At 40.3% G+C, this 19,957-nt stretch overlaps 1 protein-coding gene across 12 annotated transcripts in view; it reads left to right on the top strand.

The window, feature by feature from the left end:
• dmd (dystrophin) overlaps nt 1-19,957 on the top strand; it is a 1,961,093-nt gene that overhangs the window by 652,795 nt on the left and 1,288,341 nt on the right. For 10 of the 12 annotated variants that reach the window (XM_072260552.1, XM_072260560.1, XM_072260554.1 and 7 more), the window contains exon 8: nt 1,794-1,975. In XM_072260552.1, the coding sequence (XP_072116653.1) occupies nt 1,794-1,975 (182 nt within the window). Of the gene's footprint in view, nt 1-1,793; nt 1,976-7,797; nt 7,924-19,957 lie in introns of those variants that run through there. The other 2 variants (XM_072260568.1, XM_072260562.1) reach the window with 2 other exon arrangements.

The following is a 19,957-nucleotide window of genomic DNA, read 5'->3' as shown; positions in this document are numbered from 1 at the left end:
TAGCAGCACTAATTGAATAAAACTAGGAAAAATTACAATCTACATCTCTTGTCATTTTTAATGCTGTGATTATGTTGCAAAATATTACTTAAAATCTCAGACTGTTTCAGCGTGTTTATTTGCAACTTTGGAAGCTTCTGAAAAAAAGTAGATATTCTAATATGGCATTAAAAGATAATTAGCTTCATAATGAAGTTTCATTGGGAATATTTTGGAACATTCCAAAAGACCTTGATGGGTTACTGCCTATTAAATGCTTGATGTGTGATTCTATTTTAATGCATAATATTGTTAAAATGATAATAAATTGATGGACTGCAGACAAGTAATGACTGGATTAAAACAAAAGAAATTAAAGCATCACACATAACCTGCAATTTTTAACTTAACAGATCCACTTTCTAACTCACACATGAACAATTTGTGTCCATTTTTTAAAACTGCTGTGTTTAACACAGCACACTTCACTGCTGTGTTTAAAGCATTGTCTCTGTTGGGATGGTGATGGGATTTCTCTATTTAGTGTGGAATGTGGCAGTCTGATATATTGGCACATTGCTGGGCAGCTCATTGCATATTATCCATGTTAGAAGTCCCAGTCCCAGGGGAATTCAGTCAGCAACATTCACTGTTACAGTACAGCTGGCTGACCTTCCATAATATGGGTGCATTGTTTTTAAAAGAAATCTCGGCAATATCCTTCTCAAAATAAATTAGAAGAGTTATTCCCTTTAGGATTACACAACAGGTAAATTTGCAAATTTGAATGGTCAGGAAGTTGCAAACTTGAATATAGGCCTCAATCTGCTGATGACAGCAAGGCAAATGAATGGATGCAATAATTGCTTGCTGTGTTCCAGGTCCAGGATGGGAGTTTCACAAGGAGCCTGGTTCTTGATTATCAGCCTCTACTGGATTGTTTGTATCTGTGGTATAGTGGCCCACTGAGAACCACTGTTGCAGTTGGGCAGGTGACCAGAATACATCAACAAGGAGTAGATACTTCAGAGAAGCTGGTGGGTGAAATAATGACAGAACAGTGTCTGGGTTGAGGGAGAAATGGAGGGCTGGGGAAAAACAGGAATGGGGAAGGTAGATGAATGGGGTAGTGATGAAATGAATTTTTTTCCCAATAAAGACAAGGATTAAGAACAAAAAGTTGGGAATTGATCTGCAGGAAGGCAACATGATTCACAAAGCACACAAAATTGTAATCATGTCTATTTTTAATGAGGAGATGTGATAAAACAGAATTTTAAAACAATAGCAGGTGAAATTTTTATGTTGTCGTTTTAAAGAAATGGTAAAGGAATGCCTTCAGAAACATTTGCGCTCATTTGTTTTCATTGTGATTCAAAAAGTGTTAATCCTATTGCCCAAGTTCTCACTTAACTTGAAAAGCATTGGTGCTTCAGCATGAAGTTAATTGTTTCGAAGAGGTCTCTTCATAATACCAATCAGTGAAATACAAAATGTCAGAGGCCAGTATTTTTTCCCAAAGAATGGTGTCAGAGCTGGTATTGCCCAAGGAAAGAGAATAATAACCATTGTGAAATTATGTAGTCTTCATTTGTGTGCATGTCTGGTAATTTAAAGAGCAATGCTATCACATATTGCCCTAATTAATCTCTTGAGGATATGCATCTTGAATTGTCTTGTTCATTTGATTTTTTTTACTTCCTGATGAGTTGATTGGTTGACTCTTGCAGTGTAATGGTATGGATCTTCCCACTTCAAAAGTACAAGTAAACACATCTTTATTTTGGAAGAATAAATCATAATTCTTTTTACAGATGTTGCCACTGCACATCCGGACAAGAAATCCATCATTATGTACATCACGTCGCTCTTCCAGGTTCTGCCCCAGCAAGTAACTATTGAAGCCATCCAGGAAGTGGAAACCCTGCCACGACAGCCAAAGGTTACTCAGGAAGAACAAAGGGAGATGCTGCGAAAACAACATTTCTCCCAGCAGGTGATCATTTGATAGCTTGACCTAAAAGTACTTGTGAAGTAAACTCAAGGGTAGTTTCAGCCCTCCTAGCATCTAGCATTTAGCATTTTGGGATGTTCTAAATTTTCATTCCTTCCCACCATGTATTAACTGAAAGCTATTTTGTCTTTTATGATTTTGGAAACCTCAGGAGTTGTACACTTGCATGAAGAGAACTTACATTGTTGGATTGAATTGAGTCAGAATTTTCTGAGATCTTCAGTTGATCAGATTTACTATTATAGTGTTCACATACTGGTATCCCAATTTAGATCATGACCGTAAGAAGCAAAATGAACAGAGTGTAAATTACTCGAGGCTTCTTACATTGAAAACCTTATCATTGAAAAATGATTCTGGCTGCAGCCCAAGAGTGGGTTGATGGCTGGCAAGAAAATCATGCTTGGTGCGTGGATTTAAAAATAAAATTAAATAACCACTAATATTTATATGAATATTCTTGTATGCTCTAAAACTGTTTTTATTTTTTACAAGACTATTATTATTTCCTGGTTGGACAAGCTGCATGTGAAGTTGTCATGGTGACGGTTTCATTTACTGGATCCAGTCATATCGTTTTCTATGGGAGTCCTTGCATTTCTTTGTAACAGACAGTTGAGGTTAAATTTGATAATACAATACCAAACAGAAAAGGTTGGACAGAAGAGTAACAGATTTGGCATGCAGCTTTAATTTTTAACTCTTTCAGAACTCTGTAAAATGTTCGTAACATTTCAAAAAATAGTGGATTCCTTTTTTCACTTCTAGAATGCAGGTTAAAAGATGACAGCAAATGTGATATGGTAATGGCACTTTCATTTTAGAATAATGATTTCCTTAGAGAAATAGTAAAGTGAAATATGTTGTGGTAGAAAAATAAAAATAAGTCAGTCAATCCTCATTGTGACTTCAGCTGTGATTGAGTGGAAATTTTGATTACAGTGTCCATTAAGATAGAGCACTGAGCATTTACATTTGACTTGAATAATATAGAAACATTAAGGAAGCATAGGAAAAATAAGCTGGAGTGAAATTTGTGAGAGGAATAAAATAGAGAGTGCAGAGTTCTGAAGTGATAGAGATGAGCTGATAAATAAGATTCTACGAGAAATTGGCATTAATGTTCAGGAAGGAATGTCAGGATATAGATGCACCTTGGTGGCAGTTTTAAAATACACCAGCAGAAGCTTTATTCTAACCAATAACAAGTAGAATCTGTTTCACAGTCAACCTACTCTTAGAAGTACAGGATATGTTTTCCCAGGCAAACAATACTTATCTGATTCTCTGCACATGTTCAGAATGGTTCTCAAGGCCTGTCGCTAGAATTTGAGCCTGCAACTCTAGTGTTTGAATCTGAGATTTAGAAGTCATGTGAATGCGCTCTGTATTGTGTAATTAATGCACAACATTGAGGGGTGAATCTGTACACCAATCTCTATCTGTGGGGTTGGTGGAGAGTTTGGTGAAGGACAATTGCAGTGTTCCAAGCCGTTAGTAGTGGAAGTGGAAAGGTGCTAAAAAGCAACACCTCCCTCACCCCATCTCCTCCAACCCTTCCCCTCACAGTAGGAGACGAGGTGCAGTTCCTCAAGTCTGGTTGTGAGCTGTTAATTTCAGATCCAGAAATAGTATGAAAAGTATTGAAAGAGTGAACACATTAAAAAAACACAATAGTTATTTCTCCATTCAGAGGCCGTTCTTGCTGGAATAACAATATTGAAATTCTTTGTGCTGTTGTCTTGGTGTCGGCATAGAACAAAGAACAGTACAGCACAGGAACTGACCATTTTGTCCACCATGTGCTATGATGCCAGTCGAAACTAGTCCCATCTGCCTGCATATGGTTCATATCTTTCCATTCCTAGTCTGTTCCTGCTTCTATGTAAATGCTTCTTAAATATTGCTATTGAATATGCTTCAAGCATATTTTTCAATGACTCCTATGTGGATTTTCCCAATAACATGGTTCTCAATCTACTCCACCCTATTCCTGTCCAATACTGTTATGATTAGCCCTTCTCCAATTTAGCACTTTCCTCCAAAGTCTCACCTTATTCTTATCTGAAAACCTTGGGAGTTATCACTTTTCCAAAAATGCCCTGCCACGTGTTACTCTGATCCCCTGAACAGACTCATTTCTCAATTCGGTGTTTAGTCTGGCAATGTTCCTTGCTGAGTATTTTTCTTCATTCAAGGGAAGTAGGCTTTTAATTACTTTTCCCTAATTGTCCTTGAGGACAAGCTGGTGAGCTGCCTTCTTGAACCATTGCTATTCTAGTGGGAGTTGTAGGATTTTGACCCAGTGGCAGTGAAAGGGCAGCAATATATTTTCAAGTCAGCATGGTGTGTGGCTTGGAATCATTTTTCCATGATCTAACAGTATTTATGTTCGTCCATCACTTGCTGGTTGGGAGGGCCTGTAATACAATCCCATTGCAGTGATTATACCTTTCTTACTCCTGGATGAACCCTTCAGGATGTGCTTTCTCTATGCTGCTGCAATATTGTCCCTGATCGTTTGCTTAGATTCCCCCCACCTCTTTTGCATCCCCCCGCCCTTTGTGTCTAAAGTACTTAAATGCTGGAATGTTGAACTGCCAGAACTGCTTTTCTCTCAACTAAGTTTTTGTGATGGCTATATTATAGTTTGTGGACTAATCTATGCTGTAATTTAATTTACCTTGCCTGTGATCGTAACACACATCAGACCACAACTCCTACAATGTTCATAAACAGGCTCAACTGTTTGTTTATTTAGTAATACAGTGCTGAGCAGGCCCTCCCCTGACAACACCAATTTAACCTGGCCAACGCCTGGTACAATTTATAATGACCAGTTAACCTACTGAGTACATCTTTGGACTGTGGGAGGAAACTGAATCACCCAGCAAAAGACAAGTGGCAGAAGAAGGGTTTTGTGGAACAGATTTTTCTGTTAAGAGAGATGGTTTGAAAGACACCACTGCCCAAAAATATACTGCAGGTAATACTTTCATAATGTTTTAAGTACTTGGATAAGCACCATGACCTAAAAAAACTACAAACTGAATAATTATATAATATGATTTGTATGGATATTTGCTTGATGGTTGGAATGGTTCTGGTGGAGTTTTGGACCAGTGTTAGGGCATTGAGGCTCTGTTTCTAATTTGAATGATGCCCCATCACCCACCCTAAGCATTCATTACCTCAGCTGCTGGTGCATAGTGGCCACATTGTGAATCATTTGCAACATACACTACAATTACTTGCCCAGGCTAATCCTAAAACCTGCAACTTCAGTCAACGTGAGAATACTACAGCCTGGCATATACTATCCTGACTGGGATATAATATCACAATTCCTCAAGGACAGTACAAAAATTGCCAGTTTTGTCAGTGGCATCCCGATCCAGAAGGTGAATAAAAAATGATTATTGTGGTGATACATCAATTATAAATGAAAGTTATGGAAGTAAATAAGCATGCAGACAGCACAAATCAGAGGAAAGCAGAGTTAATGTTTTAGATCTGCTGAATTTGAGCTTATTGATGATAAACACCCTGTTTTACCCTCTCTCCTTAACTGCTGATTGACCTGCTGAGCATTTCGAGCACTGCCTGTGCATATCCCAGATCTCCAACGTGTTTGGCTTTGGTTTTACATCTACGCCCCTTAGTCAGAAATAAGGATGCTACTGTCCACCCATTGTTTTACCCCATCGCTTTTCATACAGCAGATAACTATGGCAAAAATAAACTATAACCTGAAGTTTGCAAATGATTGCAGGTCAATTTAGAAAACAAGTTTGCAGTGAATCCTTGATCAACTAGTCTGCTCTTCAATGAAGTTTTACTCATTTAACCAGTCTATGAGGTGCTCCCCTGGTAGTTTCAGCCGAGCAAGTGAAAAGTTGTTGCTGTTCATGTTACTACTTGAGATGGCTCTGAATAGTAATCTCTGGAATATTTTCTGTAGTGTTGGTGAACTATTTTTTTGCACTCTGAGGGCAAGGGGCTTATTTACATTGCTGTAAATTAGTATATATAAATAGGCTGACTGCATTTACAAGATTGAGTTCTCCCACCAACATTTGTTCAACAAAGCGATTTAGTCCTTGATCAAAATTTTAATACATTTCAGCATTCGACACAGACTGAATTTTCTAAGTAGATTAATATTGTTTCAATATGTGCTCCTTTCACTCTGGTGTGATCTGTAATTAAAGTGAACATACACATAGAGTGGCTCACGGTTAAAATTAGCCTCTTAAAAATTATGCTGAGCCATTTTGCAGCAATATTGTGCTCTCTATGACAGTGTGAGAAATCTGTTCATTACATTTCTGGTTAAGTGGTCCATTAACAACTTGAGAAGTGAGCAAGGATTATTATTGCAGGTAGGGCATGATTATCTTTTATTTTCATCCCATCAGTGTGTTCAGGAGATGAACTCTTGAAAATGACACATTTGCATTTATCATCATGTCAAAAAATAAACAGAAATGTTTCACTCATAGCAATGTTTCTGACAATAAATTACAGAGACAAAGAAAAAATGTTTAAAATAAAAATGTAAAATGTACAAATTATGCAAGGAGCAATGAGACTAACACATATTTGAATATGTACAATTTATGGTATAAAGTCTCATAAAATTGATTTGCCAATTAACTCCCTCAATTATCTCACTGCTAAATTATCCAATTAGTGACCAAGAGCAGAGATATTGCTGGGCTTACAGATGTTTGGTGCCATTGCTTAGAAATAGTCCCCTGGATGGACAGGACTGGTTAGAAAGAATCTTAACCAATCTCCTTTGTTTCTGTTTGAATGCACTTATATTCTCTTTGACATATTTACTTATATTGTACAAGATAATGAAAATTTAGTGGAATGAGCTTGCATAACCACTCTATGGTAGAACACAATTCCATCTATAAAACTCCATCTGAATAAGTTTATTCAATAGATTCACTGCAACTTGTATGAATACAGTATATGACTGGCTTGGTGCTCTGAAAAATACTTCACCTAAACAATAAAAGGTAAAGTGCATAGATTTATATATTGCATTTGACATCCAGTCGATATCTTAAAGCGCATTACTGCCTATGAAATAATTTGAAAGTCTAATGATTACCGTATCACAGGGAAATGTGGCAGCCAATTTGCACATAATGGAGCCCTTGAAATAAAACAGAGAGTGACCAAATGTTTATTTCATTTGCTCTTCATAATTGTTCACTTTGCTTCTGGAAAACTGTCAAGTCTTTGTTATATATGATATCTACAGTACACTTTCAATATTACATGTTGTATGAGTAGATCACAGATAAATTGTATCCAGTGACTGGTGACTTTATAGATTTCAGTTTTCACATAATACATTTCTTAATTGGTTAAGGGTTACCTCATAAGATCCAGGCAAAGTTTACAAAATGATGCAAAGCAGGTGACACCCTGGCAGATGGTTGTCCACTCATATTTTTAGAAAGTATTTTGGAAGAGCATTATTTTGCAATAGTTATTGAAAGGTGGGCATATTCCCCTTGAAGATGTGACCAGTTTGCTCCAGCCGTGTGAATATTTCCGCTGATTTTGACTGTGATGAAGGAATTGAAATACTGCCTTTTGTTGCTGTTTGTGGAAAATACTACAGAAGGAAATAAATATTTGTTGTGGGTGTTAGTATTGTACAAGCTCCATATACAGTAGAATTGTTTGGATTTCTTCAATCAGTTCATTTGTGTTTTTCATCTGTCTACTTGCTGACCCCTTTCCACAATGTTTGTCTGGTTTTCCTAATTTATCTCTTTTAGGTTACAGTCTCTGTCACGCAAGGCCATGTGCGCACTCCTTCACCTTCTAAACGTTACAAAAGCTATGCCTACACGCACACCGCTTACGTTATGTCTCCTGACCAAAAAATGGACCTCCCTAAAAAGGTCTGTTATCACTGCATGGTCTTCTGACATTGTGTGTTCCTTTGTCCTGATTTCACTCCACCATTTCTTGTGACTGTGCCCTAAGACTGGACTTGTGCAACGTTTTGCATGTGCTAACTATAGAGGCACTACATAACACTGGAGTGAACAATTTAATGGTAATTTTGAGACTGTTCTGATCTTTTATTGTGTTCTGCTGGATTAAAATATCAATTACTATAATTTCATTAGTTTTGTCGAATATTAAGCGGCAGGGGTATATTGCTTCACAGTATATGCACTGTATATTCGTATATTCCGATTGTGTGCAAGAATGACTAGCAGCATTAATCTGCAGAGTTTAAAATGAATTAACCATAGCATTATCAGCACCGACAATCATTTTAGCTACTAGTGTTGCATTTTATGCCAATGTGCCCTTAAAGCTACCTCAGTGATCCAAATGATATTGTTGCACTGTTGAGCAGACTGGAGACTGCACATTTTTAGTATCTTTCAAACTCTAAATGCCCCTTGGAAAAATTTTTAATAATTGAACTTGTTTCCAGTCAAATTGTGAATTTCAATTTTATTGCACAAAATATGAGACATTGAAATATATTACTCAATGATAATAAAAGGGATCTTGTTGTACATAGGGGCTACTTTCACTTCTCAGACTTGGTTTGAGTTCTGCCTTGAGTCATCAGATAAAATTTTCAATTGGCAACTGAAAAGACACAAGTCCAGAAATAACTTTACAACATTTTACTAGTGTTAAAATGGTGTTCTGAGTCATTTGAATACTGTGAAAGACCCAGAAAGCTTGAAGTCTCTAGTTAAGAGGTTCACGTCATCAGCTTTCCTGTGTCACAGCAGGTTGTGTAATTTTTAATGGTGTTACAATGTTGACCTGTTCTAAGTCACAGATGCTCGGGTCCATCCTGGAAGCTACATTTTTGGTTTGAACATTGTAAAAAGATGTACCACATTATCAGTAGCAATCTTTTGGCTGTTTAATAAATCGATCGGGCTCTTATAGGAGATGCTGCAATGATAGAACAGTACTATCAGGGGACCAGATGTATCTGGATGGACTGGTGTGGAAAAATGCCTTTAGTGGTATAGTTTTTGGTGGCAGTGAGGGCTACAGACTAAGACAATTTGACAGGTTGATGGGCAAGTCTCCATAAGGAGTAAAATGACTAGTAAAGCTTCTGAATGTCTGCAGGTTGGAAAAGCCTGCAACACAGGCAAATCCCTGTACCTGCTCTGCTTCCAAACATGCACGAAAGGAAAAGTAGATGAAGTCTTTTCACCTTGAGTGTGGAATTTGGTTGACATCCTCAGTGCAGCAATAAACGGAGGAGCAAAATATGTGGTGGAGTACAGCAGCACTGATCATCTGGGATGGTCCTGATGCTCAAAAGTTTCAAGTGACTTTCAGCTTGGTTTACAAGGCAGAGCATTTTGAGCACTAACGAGGCTGTGTTTGAACTTACAGATCTCAAAGGACAAAAATTGTAGAGTTGCATTAGTTCAGTGGAAGAGGGATTTGTTTTTATAACAATGACCTGATAAATGAGGCTGAAAATCATTTGTAGATAAATTCTGGGGTTTGTACTCCAGTTTATGTCATTTAAAGGAATCTTATACTGGATAAAAATGCAAGAGTGAAAGAAAATCCAAAGCCAAAAGCACAGTTGCTTTTATGTTAATGTTTTCCTTGGAGTGATTTTGGTAAACTTTGTCGAATGAGTGAGTGATGTTCTTGAATCAAGTTATCTTTGCTAGCCAATTGTTAGGTTTAAAGAAGAGATGGGGAGTTTAAGTGTGTGGAAAACACCTCAAAAGTTAAGCTTCCTGTAATTTACTTGAAAGACCAGTGGACCAAAATATTCTACTTAAATAATTGTTTGTTTTAAGTCCATTCTACTTGCTGTCCTTAGCTCATGGCAATTTTGATGACATGGTGGAAAGATAGATTTAGAAATAACAAGAAATTATATTTTTAATTGAATACTTCTGAAAATTGGAGAGTAGTCAAAAGAATTATCTTACAAAAACACTTCATTAAATAGGAGTATCCTATAATGACAGGATTGTTACCAGACATGATTTGAGTATATGAGTCACCAATGAGTGGGGACGTGTTGAAGGCTTGGAATGCCAAATTGTGAAGAATATCATTCCAGTGCAAAACACTATGCTATTTTTAACATGATATAATTAAAGATGCTGGACTGATTGACATTGCAAAGCATACCATGAATTGGGTTTTTCAACTTGCCCATCAGTTCCCATTGCCCCAGTTTTTACAACTAAATCACAACAGTTCTACATGGATTTACTCTTGTATGCACAAACTGCAGTGCAGGGAGTGCCAGTGCCTCAAAAGTATAGTTATACAACAGAGTAATGGACTCTTCAGCCCTATGAACCTGCACCATTTTTCAAGCATTCATCAAATACTACACTAATCCCATGTCATCCTTCCCATCTTCTGATTAACACCCTAGGTTCTGCCACTCATCTGCACATGAGAGGCAACTTGCAGTGTCCAGTAAACCTACTGATGCGTTTGCTTTTGGAATGTGGGAGGAAACCCATGCAATCACTGTGAGAACATTCAGCCTTCGCTCAGACAGCAGCAGAGATGAGGATTGAACCTGGGTGTCTGCAGCTTGAGAGGTAGTGGCTTTGGTGGCTGGAAGTAAAAGTGAGTTAAAGTCATGTCAAATAGAAAAATATGAATCAAGAGAGGGGGACAAAAAAGGAAAGAGTTTATGAAAGAACCGGATGAGTGACGTCATTTTCAACCTGTGGAACAAGTTAATGAGTCTCACACCTACAGGCAGTGGATTGTTCATGCATTGGTTCTAAACTTAAGAAGTTTTCTGTGGTTCCAAGGATGGAAATCTCCTTTGAACTTGCCCACTGGTATTAGATGTTTTAACACTGGGGAGAAGATACTGTCCATCCACTTTATCTATGCTTCTCATAACCTTAAAAGTCTCCATCAGATCTCCCTCAGCCTCTGCCGCTCCAGAGAAAACAACCCAAGTTTGTCCAACCTCTCAAGCTCTCTAGTCCAGACAGCAACCTGGTAAACCTCTTCTGCACCTTCTCTGAAGTTTCAACATCTTTCTTATAATGGGGTGACCAGAATTGTATGCAGTACTCCAGTTGCAACCGAATGAGAGTTTATAAAGTTTTTAATGAAGCATGGAATTTGGGAGATTGGTAGATTGGGAGAGTGGGCAATGAAGTGGCAGATGGAATATAGTGTAGGAAAGTGTATGGTCATGCGCTTTGGTAGAAAGAATAAAGATGCACACTATTTTCTAAACAGAGAAGGTTCAAATATCAGAGGTGCGAAGGGACTTGGAGTCCTTGTGCAGAATTCCCTCAAGGTTAATCTGTAGTTTGAGTCATTGGTAAGGAAGGCAAATGCAATGTTAGCATTTATTTTGAGAGGACTAGAATATAAGAGCAAGGAGGTAATGCTGAGGCTTTATAAGGCATTGGTCAAACCACGTCTGGCATATTGTGAGCAGTTTTGGGCCCCTTATTTACAAAGGAATGTGCTGGCATTGGAGAGAGTCCAGTGGAAGTTTCCAAGAAAGATCCGAGGAATGAAAGGGTTAACATATGAGGAGCATTTGATTGATCTTGGCCTGTACTCGCTGGAGTTTATAAGAGTGATGGGGAATCTCATTGAAACCTATCAAATATTGAAAGGCCTGGATAAAGTGAATAATGGAAGATGTTTCCAAAAGTGGGTGAGTTTAGGACCAGAAGGCACAGCTTCAGAATGGAGAGACATTAATTTAGAACAGAGATGAGGAATTTATTGAGCTAATGGGTATTAAATCTGTGGAATTCATTGCCACAGATGACTGTGGAGGCCAATTCATTGAGTATATCTAAAATGGAGGCTGATTGGTTCTTGATTAGTCAGGGTGTCAAAGGTTACATGGAGAAGGCAGGAGAATGAGATTGAGAGGGATAATAAATCAGTCATGATTGAATAGCAGTGCAGACTCAATGTGCTGAATGGCTTAATTCTGCTCATATGTCTTATGGTCTTACATCTGATGTAAATTTACCCAGGAGTAACATAGAAAATAGGTGCAGGAGTAGGCCATTCGGCCCTTCGAGCCTGCACCGCCATTTATTATGATCATAGCTGATCATCCAACTCAGAACCCTGCACCAGCCTTCCCTCCATACCTCCTGATCCCCGTAGCCACAAGGGCTATATCTAACTCCCTCCTAAATATAGCCAGTGAACCGGCCTCAACTGTTTCCTGTTTGCTGTGTAAGAACAGCATATAATTCATTATATTGTTTATACTTTTATGATAAATCTGATGCGGATCAAACAATGAAGTTAGACTTGAAAAGCTACCCTCGGGAGTAGGGGCAGTGTTTGTATAGAGTTAATTTAGATTTTAGTTTCAAAAGAAGCCTTTTAGTTAGGTTTTAGCCAATTTGGTTGGTCAGCAATATTAGATATAAAATAATGCTTAACTAGGGAAATTCTGCTGTATCACTAAATAAATAAATAAATATTGTACTGAATGTGGCCAGCATGTAGCACCACAGTTACTACAACCAAATGAATAACAATTAATCAACCATTTAACCCAATGGGTCAATATTGAAATAACAGATCTATTATTTAGTTGTGTAAACCATGCTGAAAAGGAAGCTCTTCTTACTAAATGGGCATTCAGCTTCTTGAAAAATAATTTGTTGGCTTGCTGAAGATGTTCCCCATTCAGAGTTACAATAGATATGCATATGACTGTAGGAACAAGGTAATTAGCTGTAGTTGAGGCAATGGTTTATTTTTGTGCTTTAGATAAAGGAGAGTTAATTTCACTGATATGATTTAATTTGCTGCACCACTTGGACCTCCACCTTCTAGGAAGAGGTACAGTCGACGTTTCAGGCCGAGACCCTTCGTCAGGACTAACTGAAGGAAGAGTTCGTAAGAGATTTGAAAGTGGGAGGGGGAGGGGGAGATCCAAAATGATAGGAGAAGACAGGAGGGGGAGGGATGGAGCCAATAGCTGGACAGGTGATTGGCAAAGGGGATATGAGAGGATCATGGGACAGGAGGTCCGGGGAGAAAGACAAGGGGGAGGGGAACCCAGAGGATGGGCAAGGAGTACAGCCAGAGGGACAGAGGGAGAAAAAAGAGAGTGAGAGAAAGAATGTGTGTATATAAATAAATAACGGATGGGGTATGAGGGGGAGGTGGGGCATTAGCGGAAGTTAGAGAAGTCGATGTTCATGCCATCAGGTTGGAGGCTACCCAGACGGAATATAAGGTGTTGTTCCTCCAACCTGAGTGTGGCTTCATCTTTACAGTAGAGGAGGCCGTGGATAGACATATCAGAATGGGAATGGAATGTGGAATTAAAATGTGTGGCCACTGGGAGATCCTGCTTTCTCTGGCGGACAGAGCGTAGGTGTTCAGCAAAGCGGTCTCCCAGTCTGCATCGGGTCTCGCCAATATATAGAAGGCCACATCGGGAGCACCGGACGCAGTATATCACCCCAGCCAACTCACAGGTGAAGTGTCGCCTCACCTGGAAGGACTGTCTGGGGCCCTGAATGGTGGTAAGGGAGGAAGTGTAAGGGCATGTGTAGCACTTGTTCCGCTTACAAGGATAAGTGCCAGGAGGGAGATCAGTGGGGAAGGATGGGGTGGGAACGAATGGACAAGGGAGTCGCGTAGGGAGCGATCCCTGCGGAAAGCAGAGAGAGGGGGGAGGGAAAGATGTGCTTAGTGATGGGATCCCGTTGGAGGTGGAGGAAGTTACGGAGAATAATATGTTGGACTCGGACGCTGGTGGGGTGGTAGGTGAGGACCAGGGGAACCCTATTCCTAGTAGGGTGGCGGGAGGATGGAGTGAGAGCAGATGTGCGTGAAATGGGGGAGGTGCGTTTGAGAGCAGAGTTGATAGTGGAGGAAGGGAAGCCCCTTTCTTTAAAAAAGGAGGACATCTCCCTCGTCCTGGAATGAAAAGCCGCACCCTGAGAGCAGATGCGGCGGAGACGGAGGAATTGCGAGAAGGGGATGGCACTTTTGCAAGAGACAGGGTGAGAAGAGGAATAGTCCAGATAGCCATGAGAGTCAGTAGGCTTATAGTAGACATCAGCGGATAAGCTGTCTCCAGAGACAGAGACAGAAAGATCTAGAAAGGGGAGGGCCGTGTCGGAAATGGACCAGGTAAACTTGAAGGCAGGGTGAAAGCTGGAGGCAAAGTTAATAAAGTCAACGAGCTCAGCATGCGTGCAGGAAGCAGCGCCAATGCAGTCGTCGATGTAGCGAAGGAAAAGTGGGGTCAGATACCAGAATAGGCATGGAACACAGATTGTTCCACAAAGCCAACAAAAAGGCAGGCATAGCTAGGACCCATACGGGTGCCCATAGCTATACCTTTAGCTCCCAGTGGCCACACATTTTAATTCCACATCCCATTCCCATTCTGACATGTCTATCCACGGCCTCCTCTACTGTAAAGATGAAGCCACACTCAGGTTGGAGGAACAACACCTTATATTCCGTCTGGGTAGCCTCCAACCTGATGGCATGAACACTGACTTTTCTAACTTCTGCTAATGCCCCACCTCCCCCTCGTACCCCATCCGTTATTTATTTTTATACGCACATTCTTTCTCTCACTCTCCTTTTTCTCCCTCTGTCCCTCTCACTATACCCCTTGCCCATCCTCTGGGTCCCCCCCCCCCTTGTCTTCCCGGACCTCCTGTCCCATGATCCTCTCGTATCCCCTTTGCCAATCACCTGTCCAGCTATTGGCTCCATCCCTCCCCCTCCTGTCTTCTCCTATCATTTTGGATCTCCCCCTCCCCCTCCCACTTTCAAATCTCTTACTAACTCTTTCTTCAGTTAGTCCTGACGAAAGGTCTCGGCCCGAAATGCCAACTGTACCTCTTCCTACAGATGCTGCCTGGCCTGCTGCGTTCACCAGCAACTTTGATGTGTGTTGCTAAAATTTCCAGCATCTGCAGTATTCCTGTTGTCTCCACCTTCTATTGTGGGTTACAGTGAGTCAGGAAAACATTATTCATTTCTTTAATGATACTCAGGCCCCTAGGCCTGAGTCGACATAGTAATAGTAGTAGTGAGTGATACAGCATGGACTAGGCTCTTTCAGCCCTTCGAGCCAAGCTAGTGGTGAGAAATGCACTGCCTGAGTGGATGGTGGAGCCATCAACTTGTAAAAAAGTTTCAAGATGAGCACAAAAATCACCAAAACATAGGTAAGTATGTTGGTAATTCGGACAAGTGTAGATGACTACTTGACAGTTAACATTGATGTGATGTACTGAAGGGCCTGTTGTTATCCCATGTGATTCCGCCACTTCAGTGGTACTGAATGCATCTGAATGGCTACTTGCAGTGGACAGGAGGGCTATGCACAAGTAGTTAAAACTTCCCAAAGCATCACTGGTACCACTGTACCCGCCATCAAGTTCGTATGTACAGAAGGATGTCAAGAAAAGGCCAATAATGTCCTGAAAAAGATCAGCAATGTCATGAAGGATCCCACCCACCTTGCTTTTGGACCGTTTGTCCCAATCCCATCAGGGAAGAGGCTATGCAGCATCCACGTCAGGACCACGAGACTCAAGAACAATTACTTTCCCCAAGCCATCAGGCTGATCAACTCCTCCACCCATGAAGTCACCTCACCACCAACACATTGTACATTGTGCTTTATAGGATTAATTTTATATTCACTGTTTTGCTATCATGATCTTTACACTTATTGTGTTTTTATGCTGCATCCATCCAGCGTAACAATGAGTTTGGTCTTCTTTACACTCGTGTACTGAAGAATGACAGTAATTAATCTTGAATCTTCAGTTAGTGCCTTTGATTGTATGGATGGACCTTTGTATGTTCTTGTGCTGCACTAGGCCACACTGAAGTGTCATTTTCCAGATTCCTTGTGACTGGCATTGCTTGAGGGTATGGCAAATTAAACAATCTGATACTGGGCCAGACAGTAAGTTACATGGGCCAAAAGAAGACCCGTCCTATAACTCATTTCCATGAGCTTTGCACAGTATGTGTGATTAGTAATTGTATGATATAGATTAGATTAGATTATGAGAACACTCAGTCCTCTTTTTATTGTCATTTAGGTATGCATACATGCATTAAGAAATGATACAATGTTTCTCTGGAGTGATATCACAGAAAACAGGACAAACCAAAGACTAACACTGACAGAACCACATAATTATAACATATAGTTACAGCAGTGCAAAGCAATACCATAATTTGATGAAGAGCAAACCATGGACACGGTAAATAAAGTCTCAAAAGTCCCCGAGTTGATTGACTCCTGAGTCCCCAATAGCAGGCGGCAAAAGGGAGAAACTCCCTGCCGTAAACCTCCAGGCATCGTCAACTTGCTGATGCCTTGGAAGCAGCCGACTCACAGCTGACACTGAGTCCATCCGTCAGGAAACTTCGAGTTGTGAAATGCATGTGTGTGGTAAAGTTATTTCACTGGGTCCAAAGTCTTGCGATAACCTTAAAGAATGTGAGTCCAAATCCCACTATTCCAGAATTTGACTTCTATTTTCTGTTAAAAGACGTAGGTGATCACTAATCTATTATAAAATCCCAAAATTATTGTAGAAAAGGAAGCTCTTTGAGGACTGAACTTTCACATTAGTGAGTTCGATTCTGAAACTGTTTGGCAAATGACAGTTCTATGAAACCTTGACATGGAAAAAATGATGGTGTTTGCATTGAGGAAGTAATGTGTTTTTTGAACTGGATAACATTGAAAATTTTGATTCATTAGACATAGGGGCAGAATTCGACCACTTAACCGATCGAGTCTGCTCCATTATTCCATCATGGCTGATTGATCAAAACTTATCCAAATCTCTTACAGAGTATTGTTTGCCGTACTACATTTCCATAGATGTATGTGCTGTCTTCAGGCTTGGCCTTGTGGCCTGTCAAGTTGGAAATGACTGGTCTATCACCAGATTAGTTGTTTGCACCAGACAGACAAATGACATATTTTTGTTGCAATCCTCTGCACTTGAAATGGGTTAAAGTGAAAAGGTTTATTTGGGCGAATATGGGCAAAATCCTTTATTAGATTTAAAGCACTTCCCTATCACTTTGTTTCATATCATATTGTTTTACAACTGTTCCCTAGTAGGTGATTATTAATATTAACATAATAAATCTTCTTGACAACAAAGTGGATAAATCCATTCAATTTGTTACTTTATAATGGCTTTATTTGTTTCAAAGCAGTGAGAAGACACATAGATACTGTCGTATAAAGACTAGATCTATAATAAAGTAGTAACATTTAAATCTTTTAGTCAATACAAAGGAGTTTATTGAATAATTAAAATTGAAAACAAAGCTCTTGTACAACTGCTCTCTTCCATTTGGTGAGTTCAAACTAGTTCTTGGCTAGTTCAAATGATCATAGTCATAGTCATACTTTATTGATCCTGGGGGAAATTGGTTTTTGTTACAGTTGCGCCATAAATAATAAACAGTAGTAAAACCATAAATAGTTAAATAGTAATATGTAAATTATTCAAGCAGGAAATAAGTCCAGGACCAGCCTATTGGCTCAGAGTGTCTGACCCTCCAAGGGAGGAGTTGTAAAGTTTGATGCCCACAGGCTGGAATGACTTCCTATGACGCTCTGTGTTGCATCTCAGTGGAATGAGTCTCTGGCTGAATGTACTCCTGTGCCCAACCAGTACATTATGTAGTGGATGGGAGACATTGTCCAAGATGGCATGCAACTTGGACAGCATCCTCTTTTCAGACACCACCGTGAGAGAGTCCAGTTCCATCCCCACAACATCACTGGCCTTACGAATGAGTTTGTTGATTCTGTTGGTGTCTGCTACCCTCAGCCTGCTGCCCGAGCACACAACAGCAAACATGATAGCACTGGCCACCACAGACTCGTAGAACATCCTCAGCATCGTCCGGCAGATGTTAAAGGACCACAGTCTCCTCAGGAAATAGAGATGGCTCTGACCCTTCTTGTAGACAGCCTCAGTGTTCTTTGACCAGTCCAGTTTAATGTCAGTTCGTATCCCCAGGTATTTGTAATCCTCCACCATGTCCACATTGACCCCCCTGGATGGAAACAAGGGTCACCGGTACCTTAGCTCTCCTCAGGTCTACCACCAGCTCCTTAGTCTTTTTCACATTAAGCTGCAGATAATTCTGCTCACACCATGAGACAAAGTTTCCTACCGTAGCCCTGTACTCAGCCTCATCTCCCTTGCTGATGCATCCAACTATGGCAGAGTCATCAGAAAACTTCTGAAGATGACAAGACTCTGTGCAGTAGTTGAATTCCGAGGTGTAAATGGTGAAGAGAAAGGGAATGTTTTAAATTTTCTGCATACTTAGAGATAACTTATGAGTTCTTTTCTCAATATTCACAGCAGCTGATATTCTCTCCAAAGATTAAGGTTTTACTGTATCTTCTGTTATATGAATTTCTGCATTTTGAACAGTTTCTTTGGAACGCAATCTGTTTGACAACTGGGTGAGAACCGTACAGTGTACCTGTCTTCAAACTATATCATCTGTGGGCATGGAAGCGTGAATGGGAATGGCTTGATTGTGTCATTGGGGTTTAAAGATTCGTTTGAATTTCAAGGCTTTATCATCATATTCCCAATCGCTCTGTAATCAAGAGTGAGCAGCTGGCTGACAGATCTGTACTCTGAGTAGAGTCCTGAAGTATCGAGGAGCAGCACCAGCAGACTGATGGTGTCTTTCCTTTCTCTTCAGCAGATTTTTTGACATCAGATCCCTTTTATTTTGTACAGCATTTACTTAAGCAGGAACACATGGGGCTGGAAATTCTACCCAAATTTTGTAATGCTCTTGTCTGCAATAAAATACAAATTTTCACTGAACACTGACCTCAGTTACTGCTGCATGTTCTCTGGGAAAATGCAGGCTTGTTCTCCTTGTGTAGGTGATGGTGTGAGTGAGGAGACTGCAGGACATTCAATGGGCAAGGTGATTGACACACATGCTTTGCAGCTTCAATGACGTCAGTAATGAGGATAATTACTTAAATAGCACATCCTTAAAATTCACGATGTCTGGCAGTTAAATATCTGCACCTCATGGATAAATCATTATTGCTCTTCTCCCCAGATAGTGGACCTGAATGATGATGATTCCTTCCACAGATGCCCAACGTCAGCACTACACTGCATCAGCTATTGAAGAAAAGTGATGCCATCACACCTGCTGTCCCATGACAACCCCATTGTGATTTATAGTTTGAGCTAAATTCAATACACACAATGTATTGCACCCTGTGCACATTAGAATATTCTGGCTATCTTACAACTAGCTATAATTCACATTGTTAGGCTCTAACACATGAAATTTTAATAATTCAGGATGGAATGTTCAGTCATATGAGCACAAAGAAAAATTACATGGTTCAGCTGGCCGATTGAACTTCAAGTAAGGTTTTTTAGTACTTATATTCTAAAAGCAAGGCTGGAAGTAGATAGAACTTAGATTGAACTAAGCCTAACACTTAAAGGAACTCAATAAGCAGTGGATGATGGGGTCAAAGATGTTACTCGTATTTCAGGAAGTTGACCACGTCTCAATGAAGATAGTAGAGTTTCATTTAATTCATTCATGGCTTGGCTTCGCGAATGAAGATTTAGAAAGGGGGCTGCCCATGCCTGCTGCAGGCTTGCTGCCGGCTGACGAGGAGGATGGTGGGACAGTGACGGCGAGGTCCTCGGGTCGTAGGATTTACGTCGGAGTGTCCTTCTTCTAGGTGGATGGCCTGACAAGGCTAACGAGCCCCACCTGCCCGTGTTTGGATTCAGAGTTGTCCTTCTCTTAGGCTGGCTGCCAGCCAAGGCTGACGAACCCAGCCTACCCATCCAGTTATACCACCGGACACTCGGTCGCGCCATGATGTAGCAAGCTCAGTGGAAATGGGGGGCACCGACAAGAAGGTGTTGC

The sequence above is a fragment of the Mobula birostris genome, chromosome 6, assembly GCF_030028105.1.
Source record: "Mobula birostris isolate sMobBir1 chromosome 6, sMobBir1.hap1, whole genome shotgun sequence".
NCBI classification, from domain to species: Eukaryota; Metazoa; Chordata; class Chondrichthyes; order Myliobatiformes; family Myliobatidae; genus Mobula; species Mobula birostris.
The sequence above is the reverse complement of the archived record's forward strand: the minus strand, read 5'-3'. Positions and strand labels throughout refer to the sequence as shown.